The sequence below is a fragment of the Ovis aries genome, chromosome 7, assembly GCF_016772045.2.
Source record: "Ovis aries strain OAR_USU_Benz2616 breed Rambouillet chromosome 7, ARS-UI_Ramb_v3.0, whole genome shotgun sequence".
Classification (NCBI taxonomy): Eukaryota; Metazoa; Chordata; class Mammalia; order Artiodactyla; family Bovidae; genus Ovis; species Ovis aries.
Window position 1 is genome coordinate 11,372,609 of NC_056060.1, and position 23,597 is coordinate 11,396,205.

The 23,597-nt window shown below is 36.4% G+C and overlaps 2 protein-coding genes across 8 annotated transcripts in view; one reads left to right on the forward strand and one right to left on the reverse strand.

Annotated features, from left to right (window-relative positions):
• Positions 1–1,856: 1,856 nt before the first annotated feature.
• Positions 1,857–16,136, forward strand: GNPNAT1 (glucosamine-phosphate N-acetyltransferase 1). The gene is made up of 6 exons (XM_004010216.6): positions 1,857–1,904; positions 7,166–7,333; positions 8,290–8,352; positions 9,462–9,589; positions 12,154–12,215; positions 13,719–16,136. The coding sequence occupies exons 2-6, from the start codon at positions 7,180–7,182 to the stop codon at positions 13,864–13,866; spliced, it is 555 nt and encodes a 184-aa protein (XP_004010265.1). The 5' UTR covers positions 1,857–1,904; positions 7,166–7,179; the 3' UTR covers positions 13,867–16,136.
• A 204-nt stretch (positions 16,137–16,340) lies between these two features.
• Positions 16,341–23,597, reverse strand: part of STYX (serine/threonine/tyrosine interacting protein) — a 48,295-nt gene continuing 41,038 nt past the window's right edge. For 4 of the 7 annotated variants that reach the window (XM_012180721.4, XM_004010218.5, XM_060418831.1 and 1 more), the window contains 2 exons: positions 22,517–22,610; positions 16,341–19,932 (listed from right to left, as the gene is read on the reverse strand). In XM_012180721.4, the coding sequence (XP_012036111.1) occupies positions 19,859–19,932; positions 22,517–22,610 (168 nt within the window). In that variant the 3' untranslated portion in view covers positions 16,341–19,858. Of the gene's footprint in view, positions 22,611–23,597 lie in introns of all 7 variants that reach the window. The other 3 variants (XM_060418829.1, XM_060418828.1, XM_060418830.1) reach the window with 1 other exon arrangement.

Here is a 23,597-nt window from a genome sequence, read left to right on the forward strand (position 1 = left end):
CTTGGGCTCCAAAATCACTGCGGACAGTGATGGCAGCCATGAAATTAAAAGACGCTTGCTCCTTGGAAGAAAAGCTATGACAAACTTAGACAGTGTATTAAAAGGCAGAGACATTACTGTGCCAATAAATATGGTCTGTATATTCAAAACTATGGTTTTTCCAGTAGTCATGTATGGATGTAAGAGTTGGACCATTAAGAAGGCTGAGCACTGAAGATTTGATGCTTTCAAACTATGGTGCTGGAGAAGACTCTTGAGAGTCCCTTGGACTGCAAGGAGATCAAACCAGTCAATCCTAAAGGAAATCAGTTGTGAATATTCATTGGAAGGACTAATGCTGAAGCTGAAGCTCCAATACTCTGGCCACCTAATGGGAAGAGCAGACTCATTGGAAAAGACCCTGATTGCTGGGAAAGATTGAAGGCAAGAGGAGATGGGGATGACCGAAGACAAGATGGTTAGACGGCATCAGCAATTCAACGGACAAGAGTTTGAGCAAGCTCTGGGAGATGGTGAAGGACACGAAATCCTGGCGTGCTGCGTGGGGTCTTAAGGAGTCGGACACGACTGAGCAATTGAACAAGTGCCACCTAGGAAGCCCCCTTCTTAAGATTAGTGTTTACTTTTGTTTATATCTTAGTTGTTTTGTATACATGAAGGCAAAAACAAGGATGGATAGAGATATTTGAAGATTTGAAATATATCAATCAGAAAGTTATCTGAAATTTAAGTCTCACAAATAAGCAGAAAATGCTAATCCTTTGAAGTATTAAAAACATAGTCGATAAATTGAAATTTATGATACAAGACAAGGAAGAAGAGCTACTGGCTATATAACTTTGGTTATGTAAAGCAGTTAACATCTCTGAAGTTGTTTCCCAATCTGTGAAATGAGGACACCTGCTAGTTAGGTAAGTCGCTTGGGAGGTAGGAGGTCAGAGAAGTCAGTTTTCTTATCCTAATCCAGGGTTTCTCAACTTTAGCAATACTGACATTCAGGCCAGGTCATTGTTTGTTGTGGGGAGCTGTCCTGTATACTGTAAGACATTTAGCAGCGTCCCCGACTTCTACGCCTCTCTCTATCATCATGTGAGAGGCCAGTAACACTTCTCTCCTAGACTCAAGACTGAAAATGACCACCCATTGTCAATTGCCTTCTGGGAGGCAAAGTCGCCGCAGCTGAGTCACCATGTTCATCCAAAAACGTAGTCTTAGAGTAGAATGCAGGGGGTCCACCTCACAGAGGCAGGATCTGTGACTCAGAAAACTGGGGATGAGGAGCTTCGAGCCTCCAGTGAGTACCCGAAGTCCTAATCAATGAATGAATTGACTCTGAAGGGAAGGTGCAACAAGGGGCAAACGAGGGGAAGGCGCTGAGACTGCGGTCTCCGAATCAAAGATACACACCCTAGTCACCATTACAGTGCTTAGCTGATTCCGAGGCAAAATTATTTTCCAGTTAAACCGCGACACCGAGGCTGTAATGGGAGCCTGACAAGCGAGGAGGTGCGAGCCGAGATGAGGATTCCTCCCGGCGCGCCGGCCGGTTGTAGACCCAGAGACATCTCCAGCGGCTCCCGGCCCCCGCCCCACGCGCTGACGTCAGCCGCAGGTCCCGCCCCCACTCCGCTCCGCCCTCCGGGTCTCGCCCCCGCCCCCTCCGCAGCCACCTCCCCCTTCCCTGCTCGCGGCCCTGCGTAAGCGGGCAGGGGCGGGCTGGAGGCGTTGGTGCTGCCACGTCTTGGAGGCTGCGAGCGCAGCGGCCGAGGTGCAGCGGGCTGTAGCGCGGGAGGCGGGAAGAGGTGGGGCTGGCTCTGAAGCCGGATCCGGATCCAGTGCAGTGTACCCGGGTGGGTGAGAATCCGTCGAGCCTGGAGAGGAGCGCAGACTGCTGACCTCTACGGGTGAGAGGGTCTGGGGGTCGGGAGAGAGAGCGGGTCCGGACCGGGTGCCCTGAGTGCCGGGTTGGGCCTGCCTTCAGGTTTATCAAACAGGTGTGACTGCTACCCCCGGGCGAGGCGAGCTAGGCCCGGCGAGGGGCGGGGGCAGATTCCGTTCGGGGATCCAGGCATTTATCTTCGCCACCTGGGTGCACATGGGGGCGTAGAGGGCAGTTTGGAGTAAGTTGAGCGAACGCACGCCTGGAGCAGAGGTTAGGGATGGTGGCCAATGGTCCAGCCATGCAGGAGGTGGCCTTAGCAAGGCAGGAGCAGAGACTAGGGTGAAATTAACTCTTCGTTCGGCAGCTTTAACGTGGGGGATTGAGACAGCTGTTCATAGTCTCTGCCGCCTTCGGTTTTGAAATGGGCATGAACGCCGTTGGCCCCCGTTCCCTTCGGAGGAGCACCCCGCGGCGGTCAGGAGCCACTTGAGGACCTGATTCTGCTCCGAAGATCACCTCCTGCACTGATTAAATTGGGGTTTCACTGTGGGAAAGACGGACATCCTTTGTCTCTTCCAGGGGATTCTACCCTCTAGAGACACTAAGTATTGTGACTTCTCTTACAGGAGCTAACATTTATGTAAATCGAACTCTTAAAATGCCATACAAAATTGAAGGGCGACTAGTCTTTCTAGGATATACACTCGTGAATGAATCCTAGAATGGATCTCAGGAAATCATTTAGGTCAGTTTCATTAGGCAGGATTCACTGACGTTTTTTAGAACAGGGGAGATAGCTCCCAGTCTGGCACGATGATGTAAAGATTGGCCTCTACTGAGTATGGTACTGTAGGGCAAGAACGACATTGGAGGATTTAAGATTCACTCATTGGCTATTTCCTTGAGGTCAAGTCCCGAAAGCTCCACGTGCTATAGCTTGCTCATGGATAGACTGGGAATAAGGCCTAAATTATAGGAATCAAATAAACTATCAAGAAATTTTAAAATTATCAACTGAAGTGTAATTGCATAATATAGCCTATTAAAATCATCAGTAAATGAAGTGTTCTTAGGTTCAGACAAAATTCAAATTATTATTGAAATTGTTATGAAATGTATGTAGACGATCCCCAAAGTCTCAAACAGCTCAAGGTCCCCCTTCCTGCTTTAACCGTGTACTAAATAAAGTAATGCTCCAAGAGCTCATGAGATATAAAGACGTTTAGATTTGACCTTAGATTGTTTCAGATTTTTATATCAACTTCTGAAATCTTCATTCCCAGTATCTATTACTTGTTGCTCTCAGTTGCTTGTTCCTAGCAGCAGCTCATCCCCTTGTATATCAGTAAAGATAGTGAGAAACCTGTTGAACTTGTGTCCAAAGAACAGTCAACCAACTGATGTGATCTTACTAAAAATGAATTTGCTGTATGGTTTTTGTGATATAATTTGTGGCAGTTTGGAAATCTTTGTTTCTTCTGGATTTTCTGAATGAGCTCCAGATAAGTCTTATACCATTTGTTATTCATTCACTAGGCATTTATTGTGCTAATCTTAGGCATTATGGGCCTTTAAATACATGCTAACTTAGTAGTTAAACAGATTTTTGAGAAATACTTAATGGTTAGGGTTCATTTTTTTAAATTAATCTAAAATTTTCAAAGTAAGACCCCAACGAGGGAATTCCCTGCCAGTCTAGCAGTTAAAACTTGGTGCTTTCATTGCCGTAGACCTGGGTTCGATCCCTGGTTGGAGAGCTAAGATCCCACAAGCAGCACACCCCTCACCCCCACCCCTGGCCAAAAAAACCCCAAACCCCAAATAAGACTCCAGTGAGGATGGAATTCGGCTTCAAATTCCTAACGTGGTACCTGGGGGCACTTTAAGACACTGAAAATTATCTTTTGCAAACCAAACTTAACAATTTTGCTCTTTTCTAAAATCTTTTGAAATTTAGTATCAAATCACATCTTACTTTAACTTCCTCAATAAATTAGACACCAACAGAATTTGGAAGGAATGATGCTAAAGCTGAAACTTTTTTGGCCACCTCATGCGAAGAGTTGACTCACTGGAAAAGACTGATGCTGGGAGGGATTGGGGGCAGGAGGAAAAGGGGATGACAGAGGATGAGATGGCTGGATGGCATCACTGACTCGATGAACGTGAGTTTGAGTGAACTCCGGGAGTTGGTGATGGACAGGGAGGCCTGGCATGCTGTGATTCATGGGCTCACAAAGAGTAGGGCTCTACTGAGCGACTGAACTGAACAGAATTTTACTACATGGGGACATGGTAAAATAAAAGAAGGTAATCTTAAATATGCTTCCCTTGTGGCTCAGACAGTAAAGCGTCTGCCTGCAATGCGGGAGACAGCTCTGTTTTATAAAATAGCTCATATAAACATTTTGATATTAATTTTTGATTGTGATAAGAATATGGATTCTTATTTCTATCCAGAATGCTTTAAGAATTTTAACTAGCCTGAAATTCTTATTTTCCAAATATAGGTTACGAGTGCTGCTTTGACTAAACTTTGTGTGTTAGTCGCTCTGTCATGTACGACCCTGCAACCCATGGACTGTAGTCTGCCAGGCTCCTCTGTCCTTGGGATTCTCCAGACAAGAATACTGGAGTGGATTGCCATTCCCTTCTCCAGAGGATCTTCCTGACCCAGGGATTGAACCCTGGTCTCCTGCATTGTAGGCTGATTCTTTACCAACTGGAAGTGGCTCACTCATGTCCAACTCTTTGGTACCCCATGGACTAAACAGTCCATGGCATTATCTAGGCCATTGCAGGCAGATTCTTTACCAGCTGAGCCACAAGGGAAGCCCAAGAATACTGTAGTGGGTAACCTATCCCTTCTCCAGAGGATCTTCCCAACCCAGGAATCAAACCGGGGTCTCCTGCATTGCAGGTGGTGGCTTTACCAACTGAGCTATCAGGGAAGCCCCTTCTTTCATATTACTCAAGAGCTTCAGGGGCCCTATTATCTGGGACAAATAAAGTGCACGCACTTAAATTACTTATTTAAAAAACCTGTTTCAAATGAACCCTGGATGTGTGCTCAGTCGCTTCAGTCACGTCCAACTACAGTTCATAGGATTTTCCAGGCAAGAAAACTGGAGTGGGTTGCCATGCCCCTCCAGAGTATCTTTCTGACCCGGGGATCAAACCTGTCTCCTGCATCTCCTGCTTTGCAGGTGGATTCTTTATTGCTGAGCCACAAAGGAAGTCCCCAAATAGACCATAAGCTGGTTAAATTTTATGAATGATTGTTTTAATCATCACAATTTCCTTTCCTTACTGTTCTTAGATCCAAGCATAGTGTTTAGAGCAAGTTTTTTCTTCCTTTCCAAGAATGTTTTCAGTTTAACATAGCATAACCTTGTTGTAGCCGCTGTACCCAGCAGTATGACTCATGAATTAAATGAAAAGTGAAAAAACACGAATATATGTTAGAAAAGTTAACATGAACATATAAAAAAATAAACTTTAAATTAGTAGCTGACTCAATCATACCTTGTTGAGCACATAGTGTGCGACCCACTGTCAGGTGTTTGTATACACTAAGCCATTTCTTCAACAGTTTCATCTCCATTTTACAAATGAAGAAACATTGTTTAATTTATATAGCCATGATCAGACAGTTGACATCTGAATATCAGGTCTGACTCTAGAGCTTGTGGTCTTTCCTTGTCTAGGTTTCAATCTCAGCTTTGCTATTATAATTTTGTGACCTTGGGCAAGTTACTTGTCTACACCTGCATTTCCTCATCTGTTAACATGGAGATAATCATCTTCAGTACTCTAGGATTATTACAGTGAGTCAGTAATGTGTGAAGTTCTTTGAACAATAATAAGTGCTGAACAAATAATAACTTCTATTATTACACCACACTACCTTCCCAAAGCCTCTGCTAGATTGCAGCATTCCCTATATAGTTACATTGGGTTATACAATATAATCTAGCTTTATGGAAAAGCTAAAAATTGTTGCCCTTAGACATACTGTGATTTATGAAATGAAAACATCTGGAAGTTGTGTTATTGGGGGAAGTTATTCTGTTATTAAGTGGACTTTAATTTTTTCCTGTATTGCTTTATGGTAGTATATTATGCATATACATAGATTTGTCATTAAATTCTTTGTTTCAAAGAACTAGAGGCAGGTATCAAATAGAATACAGTTGACCGTTAATAAGATGGGTTTGAACTTCAAGGATCCACTTACCCACAGATTTTTTTCAGTAGTATTACAGTATTACACATTGCAAAGTAGGTTGAATCCCCTGTTACAGAACCAGAGATAACGGAGGGCAGAGTACAAGTTGTACGCGAATTTTCTACTGTGCATTTTTGACAGCATGGAGGATTGGTGCCCTAAACCTGTGCTGTTCAAGGATCAACTCTGGCTTCTGTTAACTGGGTGTGGTGTTAGAAATGAAAGTTTAGTGTTACCACACAGTCTCCTAGTAGTTGTTTGGAAGACTGTTTCCTCCAGCAACCCTCTTCTACAGAACTGTCCCTCCCACCCCCTATTTCTATGCTTCATGATTTTCATTCTAGCATTATAGCTTTCATTTAGTTTCAGTTTTATTAAGACTACACCTACCTAATAAGAACCTGACCATTTCTGAATGTTCAAAAAAGAGACAAAAATACCATAATTGATCATTTTTCAATAGCATGAAAAACACAGGCTATTCTTAAAAAGTTGCTTAGATGCAGCTGAGCAACTTCTAGATTTTTAGAAAACCTGCTATCAAAACAAAATCCAATAGATACTTAGTGTGAATTTATCATAGCTGAGACCAAATATTCCAGTGAATTCTGTTCATGGTTCATATTTATTTTTAAAGGTACGTCCTCAGTAGTCTTCCTTAGTATCAGATAAAACCAACAAATTATTCCTTAATCCAGGAATGTAAAAAAAATAAATAAAGGAAGTCATTTAAAAGTCAGTTATTCAAAATGCTACGCCAGTAGCACTGGCCCATAGGAAAAAATGTTTTAAAAGTCCTGTTAGAAAAATGGAGTTTAAAAGTGTAACAACTTCTAAATTTAGTCATTCATTTACTATATGACAGAATTTCTGTTTTCTATATAGCTCTAGCTGTGGCATTTGACGTTACATTGAGGATAGACTAAAATAAGTATCTTGCATACCTGTTAAAGGTTTTCCTAAGTGCCATTTATTTTTATTAAGAAATTGACAATCTTGCCAATCAAAAATTTTCTATTAAATAAAATGCCTTAACATTTAAAATTTTGTTTTAGATCTTACTGCAAAGATGAAACCTGATGAAACTCCTATGTTTGACCCAAGTCTACTCAAAGAAGTGGACTGGAGTCAGAATACAGCTACATTTTCTCCAGCCATTTCCCCAACACATCCTGGAGAAGGTTTGGTTTTGAGGCCTCTTTGTACTGCTGATTTGAATAGAGGTATGGGCTCAGTTTACAAATGCTAGTTAGACTTACAGTTAGCATCTTTTCCACATACATGATGATGCTGATAATTTTTTTAAATATTTGACTTTCATATTACTTTTTTGTGCTTAAATTTTAAAGTGACTGAGAACTTAATTTACAATGTGTATAGGCCAGATATTACTGTACTACAGTACTGTATTACACCACTTATATAGAACAGTGCTCCTTCCTAATTAAGCAGCCAAAAGGGGGAAATTAACCTTGTATAAATGACACAAAAGTTAAGAATCTTCTCTAAAAATCTGGATGGAAAATGAGAATGAAGATAATTTGCCTTGGATAGTTGCAAAAGGTTTTGTCTACATGTATTCCTTTTTTTAACATCTAAATTCTCCAAAACAATATCCTTAAATTTCAGTAATTAAAAATCAATTTCTTACAGTTTCTTTTGTCAGGAAATCTTAAGTTATTTTGGTCAAATCAGTTCTTCAGTATATAAAAGTTAAGATTCCCAAAGTTCTATGCTATTCATGTTAACATAACATTAATCAGTAATCTTTAAAAAAACTGTTGTCTCAACAATATTGTATTTTACAAATAATATAATATTTGGTCATAATGAAAATCTTGCATTTTTAAGTAAAACCAAAGCACATATTTGGGAAAATTTGACATCCCTTACATTGAATCTACTGCAAATTACATTTAAAACTGTGTATGCTGGTTCTATTTACTGAATCTTAAGGTCAGCACTATTCCAAAAATCTTATGCAGGCAAAAACATTAGTAAAATCTATTATTGTTTTACATATTGATTATATAGAAAGAATGGGTTTGTTTAATCTTTTAAAATTAGAATGGTTCATTACAGAAAGTTTTGAAAAAATAATGCCCACCAGCTTGACACATTGCTTCTTTTAATATATATTTGCTCTTCTCATGACTTGAAATCTGTTTTTCAAAACTAGGTTTTTTTAAGGTACTAGGTCAGCTGACGGAGACTGGAGTTGTCAACCCAGAACAATTTATGAGTAAGTCCTACAGCCTCTTTTTCCTGAAGAAAAAGAAATAAAGGGAAACAAGATTTTACTTTTGTTTCAAACTCTGTTCAGTGTCTGCTTGTTTTATTCAAATAGCTGGAAAATATTCAAATAACAAATTAGCTATTATTTGTTTAATGTGGCCAATCTATTCTAGAATCCAAAAGTAACTACTACTGTTTTATAAAATACCTGGTATTTTTAGATAATTACTATAGCATAGAACCTGGGTGGCAGAGAAATTTCATCATCAAAAAATGTAATAAAAATATGTGAGGATAGAAACCCAGAAAGGTCAATTGACTTCCCCAAAATCACAGGGAGTTGTTGGTAAGGAAAAAACTACAACCTTCCTAACTCCATCCAGTGCTCTTAACACTGTCTTCATATCTTCTTCATTTTCTTCAATAGGTAATTTTATTTTGTACTCTATATGACCCTCCTGAAGTGAAGGTTATTATTTTGTCATTGTTTTCCTTCTTTGAATCTATTTCTTCCTATTTCAGACCCATTACTAGAATATAACTGTGGAAATAAACAGTATGTTAATACTCTTGGGCTCAGTTTTTATTCCAAAATTCTTCTTTGCGGGAATATTAGATGAGAAATTGTTATTTCATCAATATAAGTCAGTCTGAGGGGAAGCTATTTATTCCATTTTTGCTCCTATTTGCTAACTGGCTTTGGAAAAATTACTGGGAAATGGAGACTTATTTTTTATCTGTTTCATAGGGTGCTTTCAAAGCAAACAAAAATGATGATTGTATTTCTAAAATGGGTCATGTAATCATGAAACACTTGTGATCACAAAAGGAAAATTGAAAACTACTTTATCAGATTGTAAAATAGCTGTATTAGCCTTCCTTCATTCTGCTAGTAGATCTTTGAAATGTATGTACTATGTTCTACTCAGTACTGACTGCTGTTTCAAATACATGGTCATTCTTAATAACTGACATTTTCTCTAGACACAAAGTTGTAATTTACTGTAGTAAAATAGCTTTAAATATTCATTAAATTATTTGTTAATTCTAGTATTTTTTTTTTTGGCACCTAATAAAGTTTAATGTCTATATAACACTCTTTTCCAATTTCCACAGAATCTTTTGAGCACATGAAGAAATCTGGGGATTACTATGTTACAGTTGTGGAAGATGTAACTTTAGGCCAGATAGTTGCTACAGCAACTCTGATAATAGAACATAAATTCATCCATTCCTGTGCTAAGGTATGTGTTCACATTAACGCTTATAAGTAAAATGGATATCAACTTCGAGTTTCCATCAGACAAGTCTGTTCTCCCACTGCTTTTTACTGCAAAATGAGAGCAAAATATAGCCTGGAATAGTTTTGCTTTCTAGAAATCACTTAGTCATTTTCCCATTCTCTTAAGAGTTGTGAGACAGAAAATGTTATTAATATGAATTGTTGTGTGTGTTAGAACTGGTAACAGTTCAGTTCAGTTCAGTCGCTCAGTCGTGTCAGACTCTTTGCGACCCCATGAATTGCAGCACACCAGGCCTCCCTGTCCATCACCAACTCCCGGAGTTCACCCAAACTTCTGTGTACTGAGTCGGTGATTCCATCCAACCATCTCATCCTGTCGTCCCCTTCTCCTCCTGCCCCCAATCCCTCCCATCAGGATCTTTTCCAATGAGTCAACTCTTTGCATGAGGTGGCCAAAGTATTGGAGTTTCAGCCTCAGTCCTTCCAATGAACACCCAGGACTGGTCTTTAGGATGGACTGGATGGATCTCCTTGCAGTCCAAGGGACTCCCAAGAGTCTTCTCCAGCACCACAGTTCAAAAGCATCAATTCTTTGGCTCTCAGCTTTCTTTATAGTCCAACTCTCATATCCATACATGACTACTGGAAAAACAATAGCTTTGAACAGATGGACCTTTGTTGGTAATGTCATGTCTCTGCTTTTTAACAGGCTGTTTAGGTAGGTCATAGCTTTTCTTTCAAGGAGCAAACATCTTTTAATTTCATGGATGCAGTCACCATCTGCAGTGATTTTGAAGCCCCCCCAAAATAAAGTCTCTCACTGTTTCCACATCCATTTCCCATGAAGTGATGGGACCGGATGCCATGATCTTCGTTTTCTGAATGTTGAGCTTTAAGCCAACTTTTTCACTCTCCTCTTTCACTTTCATCAAGAGGCTTTTTAGTTCCTCTTCCCTTTCTGCCATAAGGGTGGTGTCATCTGCATATCTGAGGTTATTGATATTTCTCTGGGCAATCTTGACTCCAGCTTGTGCTCTTTCCAGCCCAGCGTTTCTCATGATGTACTCTGCATATAAGTTAAATAAGCAGGGTGACAATATACAGCCTTGACATACTCCTTTTCCTATTTGGAACCAGTCTGTTGTTCCATGTCCAGTTCTAACTGTTGCTTCCTGACCTGCATACAGGTTTCTCAAGAGGCAGGTGAAGTGGTCTGGTATTCCCATCTCTTTTAGAATTTTCCACAGTTTATTGTGATCCACACAGTCAAAGGCTTTGACATAGTCAATAAAGTAGAAATAGATGTTTTTCTGGAACTTTCTTGCTGTTTCAATGATCCAGTGGATGTTGGCAATTTGATCTCTGGTTCCTCTGCCTTTTCTAAAACCAGCTTGAACATCAGGAAGTTCATGGTTCACATATTGTTGAAGCCTGGCTTGGAGAATTTTGAGGATTACTTTACTAGCGTGTGAGATGAGTACAATTGTGTGGTAGTTTGAGCATTCTTTGGCATTTCCTTTCTTTGGGATTGGAATGAAAACTGACCTTTTCCAGTCCTGTGGCCACTGCTGAGTTTTCCATACTTGTTGGCATATTGAGTGTAGCACTTTCACAGCATCATCTTTTAGGATTTGAAATAGCCCAACTGGAATTCCATCACCTCCACTAGCTTTGTTCGTAGTGATGCTTTCTAAGGCCCACTTGACTTCACATTCCAGGATGTCTGGCTCTAGGTGAGTGATCACACCATCGTATCTGGGTTGTAAAGATCTTCTTTGTACAGTTTTTCTGTATATGCTTGTCACCTCTTTTTTAATATCTTCTGCTTCTGTTAGGTCATAATATTTCTGTCCTTTATCGAGCCCATCTTTGCATGGTATGTTCCCTTTTTATCTCTAATCTTCTTGAAGAGAACTGGTATAGATGTAGAGAAATCAAGTCAGCATTGTGGAATTTGGCAGTAATGTTTGGAATCACTAATGCTAATTTTTTTAAAAAATGACACTTGGAATGTACTGCATTAACACAAATTCCCATGTTTCCCACTGGTAAAAGGTTCAGAATAATATGTTCTAATCATGACCCTTCTAATGCCTGTAGAGTCCCTTCACTCCTCATGATTCACAGGAAATAGTAAAGAAAACAAGATCTAGATAACTCAATGAGAATATGATTGAAACACTTGGAATGTAATTCTGTGAGGTATGAATTTTGGTGTGGTTTCTGTACTAGAAATTAGTATACTGTATTTGTATGTCTGAAATAAATTGCTTTTAAGCAGGAATAGGATAGTGGATGTAGTACCTTAATAACAAGATTACATTTTGGTGATGTGGATTTTGAGATTTGTTTTTAAATAATGGGATGGGATTTTTCAGGATATGGGTGAATTAGGTCACAAATTGATTCACTGTATTTTATTTCCTCTATAATACGTTTAAAAATTTGCAATTTTTGAAGGTTTATAAAACATTTATTTATCAATGAATTCTTACCATCATTTGTTGATTTAACTAAAAACAAAACCTACATGCTTAGTCTTTTAAACATTGTAAATATTTTCAGAGAGGACGAGTAGAAGATGTTGTTGTTAGTGATGAATGCAGAGGAAAGCAGCTTGGCAAATTGTAAGTAGGCAGAAACAAGGTAACCCTAGATAAAGTAGCTACTCTGTGTTTCCTTTTACATTTTCTTGCCAAGACACTTGTTAAAAATGTTTCCCTGTTTGAAGTTTTTTAAGCCTCATTAATTATGAACCCATTCTCACTCTATAGCTTAGACTGAATTTAATGAAAAGTATTTTTATATATAATTTTTGCCATAAAGTTTGGAAATTGGAACTGTACTGTTAAAACAGCCAACACCTTAAAGTTATTAACTTTTAATAGTAGTACTTTTTCATATTACTAGGAAGAAGAAACTTTTGGTGAGTCAAGTAATTTGTCTATCACATTTAAAAACAAAGGACATGTTCTCAGTCATATGACTTTTAGAACCACATACTGAACTGGCCTTACACTGTATAATCCTCTATATATTTATCTAAGTCTTTTAACTTTCATAGGTTAGAATTTACTTTTAAATATTTTCTGAGTTTTAAGGAATTCACTCAGTAAATATTAAGCACATGTGCTAGATACTAGTCAAAGTATTTGATACCTATCAAATATCCTCCCTGGTGGCTCAGATGGTAAAGCGTCTGTCTACAATGCGGGAGACCTGGGTTCGATCCCTGGGTTGGGAAAATCGCCTGGAGAAGGAAATGGCAATCCACTCCAGGACTATTGCCTGGAAAATCCCACGGACAGAGGAGCCTGGTAGGCTACAGCCCATGGGGTAGCAAAGAGTCAGACATGACTGAGCGACTTCACTTCAGTGAACAAAAGAGACCAATTTCTAGTATTTCTGGTGCACGTTCACTTAGCCATACCTTTTATAATTGTGTAACTTCAAGCAAGAGGTTCCGTCTTCAGAATGATGAGGTTTTTTTCTATATGGGCAACATGAGAAATTCCTAGTTTTCTCTCCTTAAGGCAGTTAGAATCACATTTTTATACTTGGTTTGGATTCTTTAAGGATTTATAAAGATGTATATGCTTTTGTTTTCACTTCATATTAATTAGACTAAATCCATAGGTAACCTGATACATTCTTTCACAGATATTTAGGGAGCTTTTACAATGATAAAGAACAAAGCAATTATTTATCTATTTTATGTGGGAATGTTGACTGAACAGTTTTGACTATTCAACACTGACTAAATAGTATGAATAGAATTTAGATACAAAGACTAATTTTGGCCATATTTTTTAAAAGGCTGCCAGTCTTTGGTGTTAACATTAATTTTAAAATCTACTTGTAAAGAGGGTTTGGGGTGAGTTTTCTGTTTATTAATAGACCAGAGATTACTACATAAAGTATATCTGGAACAAAATAAAATGCTTTGGGTGATTTAAATGCTTTATATATTTGTAACTTGAATTTTAAATGAATATAGTGAGAAAGGCCATAATATAAACCTATTTGTAATGTAAACAAAGTTTTGTAAACTATTCACTCATTGTTATTAATATCTGTTTTTATTAACAAATGCTCTATGCCTCTCCCCCCAACCCTTTTTAAAATTTCAGGTTATTATCAACCCTTACTTTGCTAAGCAAGAAACTGAACTGCTATAAGATTACCCTGGAATGTCTACCACAAAATGTTGGTTTCTACAAAAAGTTTGGATATACAGTATCTGAAGAAAACTACATGTGCCGGAGGTTTCTAAAGTAAAATCTTTTAAGAAAGACATCTATCAAAGGAGCTGATGCAGCAAGGCTATACTCTCTTGAGTTAAAATATTTTGTTGCTGCAACCAGGTGACCTCTATAAATACTGGGTTGTGATACAAGTATAATGACACTTAGAAGATTACTTTGGGCTGGTGGGACATGCTGAGTTTAGATTACAAATAAATTATTAAGGGGATGATTTTTAACCAAAGGAGTATATTTTTAACTTGAATCTTTTCTTGCATTGTATTTTTCTAAAGTTTGGCTTCATTTCTTAGTGGTCAGAGTATAGGTAGTAAGGAGTTATGTGTCTGCTATCTGTACTGCTCATTAAAAGGAAAAAAGCATACAGTGAATAAGATTGTTTCTTATCACCATTCATAAAACTAGTATTTTTGTTTCAAAGAAATATATCTAAATACCAGTTAAGGTGTGTCATTTCACATGTTACATGAAATTGGATGTTAGATATAACTAAATGTAGTACAGTCCAACATTTGCCAATCCTAATACTGTACTGGCAGACAACCTGGTGAGCCTTTAAAAGAAGTAGAAATGAAGATTAACTTATAAAATGTGACAACTAAATATACATCTAAAAGTTGTTATAATTCTAATGTAGCTGAAGTACTACCTGTCTTATATGTGAAATATAATAATTATTCATTTGTTTAAATATCTAAGAAAAATATAAGGTACTTTTTAACAGTGAGTTAGTAAATAAATCTGGTATATTATATATTTCTAACCTTATTTCTCATCTTTCCATGGGGTGTCCAAAGCCTGTCTTCTAACATTTTTATGAAAAATGGATTACAAAGTTGTGGAACATTTTGAAATGTATCAGACTGCATTTATTACATCCTTAAGATGTTGATGGAAGCTTTTCTATTTAATGTGACTATAAAGGTACTATTATTCTGGTCACTATCCTATTTTTTTTTTTTAAGTTGAAATAAGAATTAGATACTTCACTACTGGTTCTTATCTTCTGCATTCCATGTTACATTAAACCTGTTCATATGAATAATTTTATTAGAATCCTAATGTTTCCTGTGCTTTTCTTGAGTTGTTTGTTGAAATTATTAGGTCGAGTCAGGGTTAGTAAAATTTTAATTTAGTGTACTCTTTGTAAAAGGAGAATAGAAAGTAAAAACCACCTGTTTCTCATCCTGTTGACCCACACCTGCTTCAACTAGATTTCATATCTCCCTCCATGCAGTAAAGCTAGTTAACTTTCTAAATAATAGAAATTCTTTACTAATAGAAGGTGTGCTACTTACCTGCTGATGACCTAGGCAGATGAACTGGTGTGTTCCTAGTGAAAGCAACAAAACTAAATTTTGCTTTTTAAGAAAAAGGAGTCCTATAACCTTGGTAACAGTAGCTTTATTAGGTATATCCTGGTACTTAAAAACCCATGTTAAAAAATAACCCTAATAGAAACTTCTCTGGTGGTCCAGTGGTTGAGATTCCTTGCTTCCTGTACAGGGGGCATGGGTTTGATCCCTGGTTGGGGAGCTAAGATCCCTGTGTGGCTGTGGGGGTGGGACCCTAGTAAAAGGCAAATGTTTTATTATATTTCTTACCACTAAACAATGTGAAGTAAAACTATAAGGTGGCTATTTCAATAAATCCCTTTAAATAATGTTCTTATGGTCTTATCTTGAATTCCCCCCATAGGAAACAAAAGTTGTAGGTAAGGTATAATACATAAAAATTGTGTCACTGAGGAAATTGATGATCTGCATTTAGCTTTAGTTAACCAGAGAAGCTTGATTTCACTAAGGCATCCTGTGGGTAAACTTGAGTATGAAAAAAACTGCATAGATACATTTCAGTAATACATTTTTGAGTACTCTTCACTTTTGAAAAGGTATAATCAAGTGGCAGTTGTGATTTTTATTTTGCTCCATGTGTTTTATATATTTGTATTTTACTGACTAAAACGCACATCTTTTTTTACATGTAACATTTGGAAATCTGGATGCATTTTATGATCAATGGTTTGTCATGATTTATTCAGCAATATTTTTGCCTTTTAGTGGGATCAAAAAGATGGTGTAGTGATGCTGATGATGACATCTCAGATTTGATGAAGGATATTATGTAGGTAGGCTAACAAGGGGAAAACTAAAAGCAAGAAGTATTTTTTTAAATGAGCTGGAAGCTGTTCTATGAATGGCCTTACCTCTTCCTTCAGACACAAATTCCCTCACTTTCAACTCCAAACTTGTTCAAATAATCATTAAAAAATATCTTGAGCCTAAACTTGGGACTTCCCTGTACTGACTATAATTTTTATGTGTTCACAATGTTTTAGAAAATATCCTTAAGTGCTTCTCATTATCCAATGTTCATTTGTCCTTCATATTTAATCAGTGTGCGGGATTAAAACTGGGTTACTTTTACCTAGAAGACAACAATCTAAGTAAAGCAGTTATGGCATAAGCAGTACAAATGAACTTTTCAATCTTTTTTGAGGTATAATGGCACAACAGTTTTAATACAACCACCAATCTTCACAAAATAATTTTAATACTTTGTGCCTGAGCTAGCAGCATCTTGCACTGTGACATTCCTATACATACATAATAAGCATTTTATCCAAGTACAAATGTTAAAAGCAGAGTAACTTAAGCAATTGTCTATACAAAGGTAAATAGACACTGTAGGTTATTTTTCTTCTTGAATCATTTTTGCTGCATAGTAAATTGCAATTACATGTCAGTATAATGTTACTGATCTATAGAATACACTTTGAACTGTGAGGTATGGCAGCTCCCTATGAGAGAGAGCTAACATGTAAACCTGAATATTTTGAGTGATTTTTTTTTTTTTTTAGCTGCCATGGATGGGTAAGACAAAAAAAATCCAGCATTCAAAGACCCTAGCAACTTATTTTTCTAATAAATAAAAAAAAAATAAAATCTTTTAGTAATTTTCAGCTATTTCCTATCATTTTCTTATTGGAGCACTGATGAATGGACAAAAATATTGAGGTGAAGCTAAGTCTGTTATGGAATTATGGATTAAACAGTTACTTAAAAAAAAAAAAAATCCGCCAGGTAACTGCTCATTTACTTTACATCAAGTTGAGATTTTGATATATATCTCTATATATGCATCCCAACTTTATAATTCAAGATTGCAGTTAAATACTTCTAAATTCACTTAAATTACCATGGTAATAAGACAATTAGAAACCTTATATTTTCTTTAAAAGGACATGCTTAACATTTTCTGACATTACTTCTAAACTCAGATGAAGCACAAAATCCTCCCAAAACAAATATACTGCTCTGAAAGTTAAGTGGTTGAAAGTTGGTAGCAAAAGCTATCATGGTTTAACATTTCCACCACAGAGTAGATACAAATAAACAAAGGTAACTGCTCTTTATACACCTGATACAAAATTAACACAGACCAATGGACTGAAATTACAAGGTAAAAATACTGCTATTCTAGTTGAATATTTTCAATATTTGTTTCATACTTTCAAAATGGACAATAAAGCAGTTCTCCTATGTTCTGATGTGATATTTTAAATTCTGTGCCCAGATTAATATTTAATGCTTATAATTGGGTGCTGAGTCACTCATATATTATTCAAATATTCTATAAAATAAATCATGATTGGTTGAATGTACTATAATTAGCTATCACAAAATATCAAAGGAAATAGAGAAATTATAGAAACAGAACCAAATAAAAAGAATAGGAAGAGCTACCAGAAGAACCAGTTGAACACTGGATGGAAGAATATACTCAAAAAACACTTGCAGTGTTCTTATATGAAAGAAAAAATAAAGTTTTTGTCCATATTAATTTGTACTCAAGAAAATGAAGTCCCTTTTTCTAGTGTCTGTGAGAGTCTTTACAGTGCTGGGCAGGCACTTTAGTGACAACATAAAAATTAAAGTGATTAAAAGTGGAAAATTACCGAATATAATTCAATAACCAAACCTGTATTCTTGGCCAGACTACTAGAGAGGATATGTATATTTTAAGAAATTAATTTAGAAAATCTTAACTGCCTCATTTTTAAAACCTAAATGGACTATTATGAAGATTCTTTTAAGCAGTTTTTGTGGAAGGAGCATCACAGATTATTAGTTTGCAAGAGTCTTTGCTGACCTACCCAATAGTAATCTATATACAGGGAAGCTGTGTTATCTGGCACTTTTACCAACTGGAATTTCTGAACACTCAATGCAAATCTTGACTATACTAGACCAGCACACCCAATGATACAACACACCAATCATACAACAGAATACAAGACCTCAAGGGATTGACAATATGCTGTTTTTAGGGTGGTAAAATAGGGGAAGGGAAGAGAAAAGAAAACCATCTGGGTCAACAGAATTAACGCTTAATTAACAAAGCAGTTTTGATTCACTTCCACTCTCCTGTTATGCTGCATAAAAAAACTTTTCCTGTATTATTTCACCTCAGGGAGGAAAGCAAAGTAGGTAAGTTGGTATAATAGGTTACCTTATGTGGTACCTCTTGGTACCAAAGGAAGGTATGGAAATCACTCTCATCAGTAAAGCACCTCAAGAGAGGACTGAGAAAAATGAAATACAAAGGAGTTTCATTTGTGCTACCCTAAATCATCAACTATAAAAAGTTAAAACACTCCTCTCCTCCCCAACATCATACTTAAAATAGTAAAAGTTTTTTAAGAACAATTTTTATATGTATAAATAAAAACATGGAGAACCTAGGATCCATAAAGTGACTTTGCTAATGCAAATTATGGGGGAAATTTGGATTAACTCAATGTAAAGAACTGATTACAACACTAATTTGTATACACTGAAGTCTTCCACAATCACTTTTCTACAAAAAACGCATCCTCAAAGAAAAGTTACTGTCTGAGCCAGAACAATCTCACAGAATCATTAAGACAACATAAAATGAAGGAGTAAATGTTCCATATTTCAAATAATTTACTCAGGTTTCTTCAAGCCTTAAGACTTTCAGTTTAAATCAATTTATCATTAAAATTATAGAAAAATGTTCAAAACTTTTCACTGTTCTACATACTAATTTAGAGGTCATAAGGATTTATTATTTTTTCTAATGAGGCAAGGCACTTTTCTTTTTTGGGCTTTGTTTAGGAAAAATAGTGCTACATTGGTTTATTATATTTAGAACCATTTTGGACAAAGAAAAAATGGGCTACACGACTCCAAAAAGAAGAAATAGAACATTTGGCTTTTAAGAATGCTAAAGGAAAGTTTAAAACTCTCCTTGTATTTGTGAACATCTGGTATTATAAAGCAAACATTTTCCTTTGTTCATTAAACTTTTTCTTTCTATAGAATAAAATTAGGAAGCTAACAGGAAAGGAAGCAATACTTGGATCATGTTAAAATAAGGACAGTTGGCTGTCATGATTTAAAGATTATTAATAAGGGACCAAGAAGTTTAAAAAATTAAAAGATAAACTATTGAGTTATACTAAAAAAAGAAATGTGGCAGATTCCTACATTTGTTAATGTTTCTGTAAGAGGCTCCATCATAAAATTGAACTGTAAAATTATTTTTAAAATGTACTATGTAGAACATAAAATGAATTTTTAGCAAACTTTAGGAAATTCTTTTGTTATAAATTACCCAGATTTTATAAACAAATCCCCCTAACTTGCATTTTGTTTAAAGTAACAACTTTATATCATACAAATAAATTTCAAGTATGAAAAGTGCATTATTGCAATAATACCTCTTTGCAAGTCCAAAATTCTTGGTTTATAATAAAACTGTAAAGAATTAAAAAAAAAAAAAAGGAGTGAAACCATCAGTGCCATCTATTACAGAAGTCCAACATCTTAAAATGTTGCTCAACAAGTCGCAGAGAAACACGTCTGGAAGCAACATATAATTGAAAAGAAACTACTTGTGTTTTTACCATTTTACATTATTACTGTCTGTAGTATTTTTCTCCTCAAATAGAAATTCACATCCTCTATAATGTTGCTCTTGAATCAGCCATTCTGTGCAGCTGCCACTTGCATGTTTCCAAAATCATCTTCTTCTTCATGTGTTCTCTTCAAACTGCCTAAAAGTTATTGCATGAACATAATATATGGTATAATGGGAACTTAAATTCATTCATTAGAATGTTACAGCTAGGAAAGGCTTCATTTTTCATGAAGTGTTATCATATATATGACAATGAAAATTTCATGACGGAATTTTTAGTAAACCTTTGTACTGATAAAATACTTTTGTTACAAATTACCCAAAGAACTTAATACCTTCATGACATTGTCCCTCTTAATAATTATTAAGGTATTTTATATAATGAACATTAATTTTTAAAATAAGTTCATAAATGTTTGGTTACCATTTTATAGGCATCCATCATAAACATGACTCAGAACATTATTTATGAACTTCATATAACTTTATGAAGTTATAATTTGTATAATTTTATTTTGTAGATGTAATTATCCTTTTGCTTTCACAGATGCTGTCAAAAATGTTTTTCCAGTGAAACTGATTGTTACCAACAAGTGTAGAACCAGAAGGAAGGCATGTAGCAGATAAGAGAATTTCTTTTATCTACTCCTCATATCACAGTCTGCTAGTACAGAAATTTCCCACACAGAGTATGTGTGGGATTGTACATGCCCAACAATCATAATCAAGAAATTTGAGTCTCAATGGAGGAAAACTTTAGGGAACAACTGAACTGGTAAAGGGTTTGCTGCATTATCTGCCAAATAATTACATCACCTCAAACTTATGCCCTAAAAGTTGTGCTAAATCATGGTTAATAATGTTAGACCAGAGGGTGGACTGGATTCCAATGGGAAACTAGTATTTCACTATAAGATTAATAAGAAAAGAACAGAATTATAGTACTGATGGAATAAAGAAGAAAATATGCTAGTCATTAAAATAAGTCTAAATGTATGTGTACGTGCTAAGTCGCTTCAGTTGTGTCCGATCTTTGCGACCCTATAGACTGCAGCCTACCAGGCTCCTCTGTCCATGGGATTCTCCAGGCAGTAATACCAGAGTAGGTTGCCATGCCCTCTTCCAGGGGAATCTTCCTGACCCAGGGACTGAACTCGTGTTTCTTATGTCTCCTCACTGGCAGTTAGGCTCTTTACCATTAGCACCACCTGGAAAGCCGTAAGTCTAAACACAGCTGTTATAACAGATTCAGATGCAGTGCCACGTCTGCACTCTACTAAAGGAGGTTGAGAGACATAGATAACTAATTCCAGGCAGACAGTGAGGAGGTACAGATAAAGCTCTATGGTGGAAAAACTAGAAATTACTGGAAGAATAAGTTAATCATCATGTTTTCTTGAGGCAATGACATCTGAACCAAGTTTTTATGGAGAGACTGGATGTGATGCTTTCTAGGTGGAGAATAGAAGACACATGGGAAAGCATTAGTAGCTCAGTTTTCTGCAGTGCATATATAGAGGTACATTCAGAGATACAAATAAAGATCATAAGGGCCTTTAATTACTATCTATGATGTGTTTGTTTCAGTAAAAAATTAAGCCAAATGAAGACTTTTATACAAGAAAACCATTATTGGAATTATCTTTCATGAAAATATGTCTGGCCACAATATATGGAACACTTAGGATGGGAGGCCAATACAGACCTGAACTATACTGAGATTAAAGGTATTATAAAAAGAAAGAATTTTTGTTACTGAAGAAACAGACCCTCCCATTTTGGAAAATGACTACATAGAAGTTGCAAACTAAAGAGTCAATAACAACTACGAAGTTAAGCTTGAAGGGTGGTTATATAGTTTCATCACTAAGGAGGACTTGTGGATGAGATCACCAGTGTTCAATTTCTAGATCCAACACTAACCAGGTATGTAACCTATTTTTCCTAACTTAAAAGGCTGTTGCTGCAAATAAGACTGAAAGGAACTCTGGGAGAGAAAAATAATAAAGTAATAAATTCCATGAATGCTCTAATAAAAAAAAAGACAAAAAATGGTAGCAAGGTCTTGGAGAGGAATGTAAAAGTTAAAAGATTTTGAGAGCAAGCCTGGATCATTAAATGGGGGAGGAAACACTCTAAAATAGGGAAGAAAAAAGGACAAATATTTATGGCAAAAGAGAAACTGAGTCACCCTGCTTTCACTTAGTAGCCACGTTTTATTTTCAATAAGATCACCTAAGTGTATTTAGGGCCTCTGGTACCAGACCCCTCTTATTATTTTAATCTTTGCAACACAGTTATACTACTTAATTGTGGAGAAGGGAATGACAACCCACTCCAATATTCTAGACTGGAGAATTCCATGGACAGAGGAGCCTGGCGGGCTACAGTCCATGCAGTCACAAAGAGTTGGACACCACTGAGCAACTGACACTTTCACTTTAAACTACTTAAAGATTTAAAGCTCAACAAAATGGAAATCTGATCTTCCAACCAGCATGTTCTACTTAACTAGTGGCCTACACACAGAAGCTCTGTATAATACATAATTAATCATAAAACTAAAATTTCAAATTATTTTAATTCAATAGCCCATCCAAAAGTTTCTAAACAATTTAAATTGCTCAGTGTAACTTGCTAATAAGTGACAGATGCGTCTTCTCTTCTACTTTTCATATCATCTGTCTCCCCAAATTGCTCCAAAAGGAAAAAATCCTTACCTGTGGAGTCAGAATGAACAGATAACGACCTTTCTATCTGAAGTGGTGACATCATCTGTATTGTTAATTTTGCTAGGTAGATGGCTTCATATTCCTAGAAAAGATTTTAATTAACTTGAATATACATTTAAATTCTTGGATACCCAAAACAAAATGAAATTTAAAAAGTGGTTAATGCATGCATTACTGGTATTCTTAGTTTATACTGAAAACTCCAATGCCATATGGCGTAACAGAAATGCTTAAAATTCCTATCTTATAATTTCACATATACTGATGAGACTATAAATTAAATCAAGCCAACAGCCTGCACTAGGGTATCACACACTGAACTAGCAATCAGTACATATTCTCTGCCACTGGGGCAGATCTCTGACTTAAGAAAATGAAATAAAATATTAAAAAATCAGACTAATATAAAGCACTTAATGGATTCAAGTATATTCAGTTCAGTTCAGTCACTCATTGTCTGACTCTTTGTGACCCCATTGACCGCCGCACGCCAGGCTTCCCTGTCCATCACCAACTCCTGGAGCTTGCTCAAACTCATGTTCATTGAGTTGGTGGTGCCATCCAACCATCTCATCCGCTATCGTCCCCTTCTCCTCCCGCCTTCAATCTTCAAGCATATATCTGGTTCAAGTATATATCTGGTTCTAATTTCTTAAAATCAACAGTCTCTACTTCCAGTTAAAGATGAAATAATAAAGGCATTCATGTACCTTCTTTCCTTAAAGGGAAGAGATAGAACAAGATATATAGATGATTTAATGAAACTACAAAACATTGATAACCCTGAATATGAGAAAGAAAAGTAAGGAAAAAAGAACAGTGCCTACCTTTATGACAGGAGAAAGAGAATTATAATTAGGAAGAGGCCTCAAGAGGACTTTTGGAATTCTGGAAAATGTTCAATTTCATTATCTAGACGGTAGTCACATGGATGTTTGTTTACACTTTATGCACTTACGCATGTGTAGTATATTTCACAATAACATTAAAAAAATGGAACCAGACTAAGCTATGCACAGAAGATACCTGGCTGCATACATCAAACAAAGTGGGTACAATTTAGAGTTCT

Excerpts from the sequence above, each read along its gene's own strand:
- GNPNAT1 (XM_004010216.6), top strand. The coding sequence starts at position 7,180 with ATGAAACCTGATGAAACTCCTATGTTTGACCCAAGTCTACTCAAAGAA. Across the intron at positions 8,353-9,461 it reads CAACCCAGAACAATTTATGA|AATCTTTTGAGCACATGAAG; the intron begins GTAAGTCCTACA and ends CAATTTCCACAG. Across the intron at positions 12,216-13,718 it reads GGAAAGCAGCTTGGCAAATT|GTTATTATCAACCCTTACTT; the intron begins GTAAGTAGGCAG and ends TTAAAATTTCAG.